Source organism: Panthera uncia, assembly GCF_023721935.1.
Source record: "Panthera uncia isolate 11264 chromosome A1 unlocalized genomic scaffold, Puncia_PCG_1.0 HiC_scaffold_17, whole genome shotgun sequence".
NCBI classification, from domain to species: domain Eukaryota; kingdom Metazoa; phylum Chordata; class Mammalia; order Carnivora; family Felidae; genus Panthera; species Panthera uncia.
In genome coordinates this window covers 2,663,748-2,665,270 of record NW_026057577.1, presented here as the reverse complement: position 1 = coordinate 2,665,270, position 1,523 = coordinate 2,663,748, and the positions used below count along the sequence as shown (strand labels likewise).

The 1,523-nt window shown below is 37.6% G+C and overlaps 1 protein-coding gene across 1 annotated transcript; it reads right to left on the bottom strand.

Annotated features, from left to right (window-relative positions):
• Positions 1-355: 355 nt before the first annotated feature.
• On the bottom strand, positions 356-1,288 carry LOC125934798 (olfactory receptor 2L5-like). The gene has a single exon (XM_049648395.1). The coding sequence runs from the start codon at positions 1,286-1,288 to the stop codon at positions 356-358; it is 933 nt and encodes a 310-aa protein (XP_049504352.1).
• Positions 1,289-1,523: the final 235 nt, after the last annotated feature.

The window sequence follows — 1,523 nt, the reverse complement described above, 5'->3', positions numbered from 1 at the left end:
TATTTCTTGTTCTTTTGTCCCATTTTATCTATTTGGGGAGATTTGCTAAATATGTTAGAACTAGTATAATGGATAATACATCTAGTTGGACTGTTTTGAATGTCATTTCAATGTATTAATAAAATCTTATTACCCACAAATTAAGGGAAAATACATGCCATTTACATTTATTGAAAAATTACCACGAATATAAAGTGATTGGGAATATAAATTTTTTAAAATCTCAATTATCTTAATTTTCTAGATTAATATCATCTTTGTCTGGAATCTTGGAATGACATTGTTCCTTATGAGTGTAAAAGGTGAAAATGATGTATTTCTAAAGCAGCAGGATTAATGAGAACTTTGTCAACACTTATACAGAGCAGATCCTCTGAATCACTCTTCTCAGGGCTCCCATCACCTCCTTGTTTCTCAGGCTGTAAATGATGGGGTTGAGCATTGGGGTCAGGATCGTGTAGAAGACGGCCAGAATTTTGTCCTCTGTTGGAGTTCTCAGCGATCTTGGGCGTAGGTAAGTGTAAGCAAAGGGTGCATAGTAGAAAGTCACCACAGTGAGGTGTGTGCTACAGGTGGAATAGGCCTTCTTCCTCCCTTCTGTTGAGTGCATGCGGCAGATGGTGAGGAGAACTCGGCCATAGGAACATGCAATGCCAATGAAAGGTAACACAAGGAAGAGTGTCGTGCTCACAAACACCGTGTACTCATAGACCCAGGTGTCCATGCAGGCCAGAGTCAACATGGCCGGGAGATCACAGAAGAAATGATTGATGGTTCTGGATCGACAATAAGGGATATGGAGGGCATATACATTGTGGGCACAGGAGTTGATCGAGCTCATTATCCAAGATCCTGTAATCATCAACACAAGTACTCTTTTTCTCATATGAATGACATAGTGAAGAGGAAAGCAAATGGCCACACAACGATCATAAGCCATACAGGCCAACAGTAATCCTTCTGCACCAGCTAATGTAATGAAGAAGAAACTCTGAACTCCACACCCAATGAAAGAAATCGACTTATTTCCAAAGAGATAATTGGACGCCATCTTGGGGACAATGGTGGAGATGTAGTTCAGGTCCATGAGGGAGAGCTGACTAAGTAGAAAATACATGGGTGTGTGGAGATGAGTGTCCAGGAGGATGACGATGATCATGGACATGTTGCCAAAAAGAGCCATTAAGAAAATGAGAACAATGAAAATGAAGGAAAACAGGCCAATTTCTGATGGTGGGAATAATCCCAATAAGAAAAAATCAGTAGATGTTTGGTTATTATTTTCCATGGGACATTAATTTTGCTTTCCCTAAAGAGAAACACATATTACATACAAAAAAATTAGCTTTTATTAATTCCTTTTTTTTGTTCCAAACTGATTTATTAATGAAACATTGTAACTCTTAAAAAAACTTAACACATATTCTGATAAAAACAAACCTTCCAGTTTTTGCCTCATAGATAAAATCTTTATAGGAAATGCATATATATACAAAATATTTCGTAAAAATCTGTACCTCTAA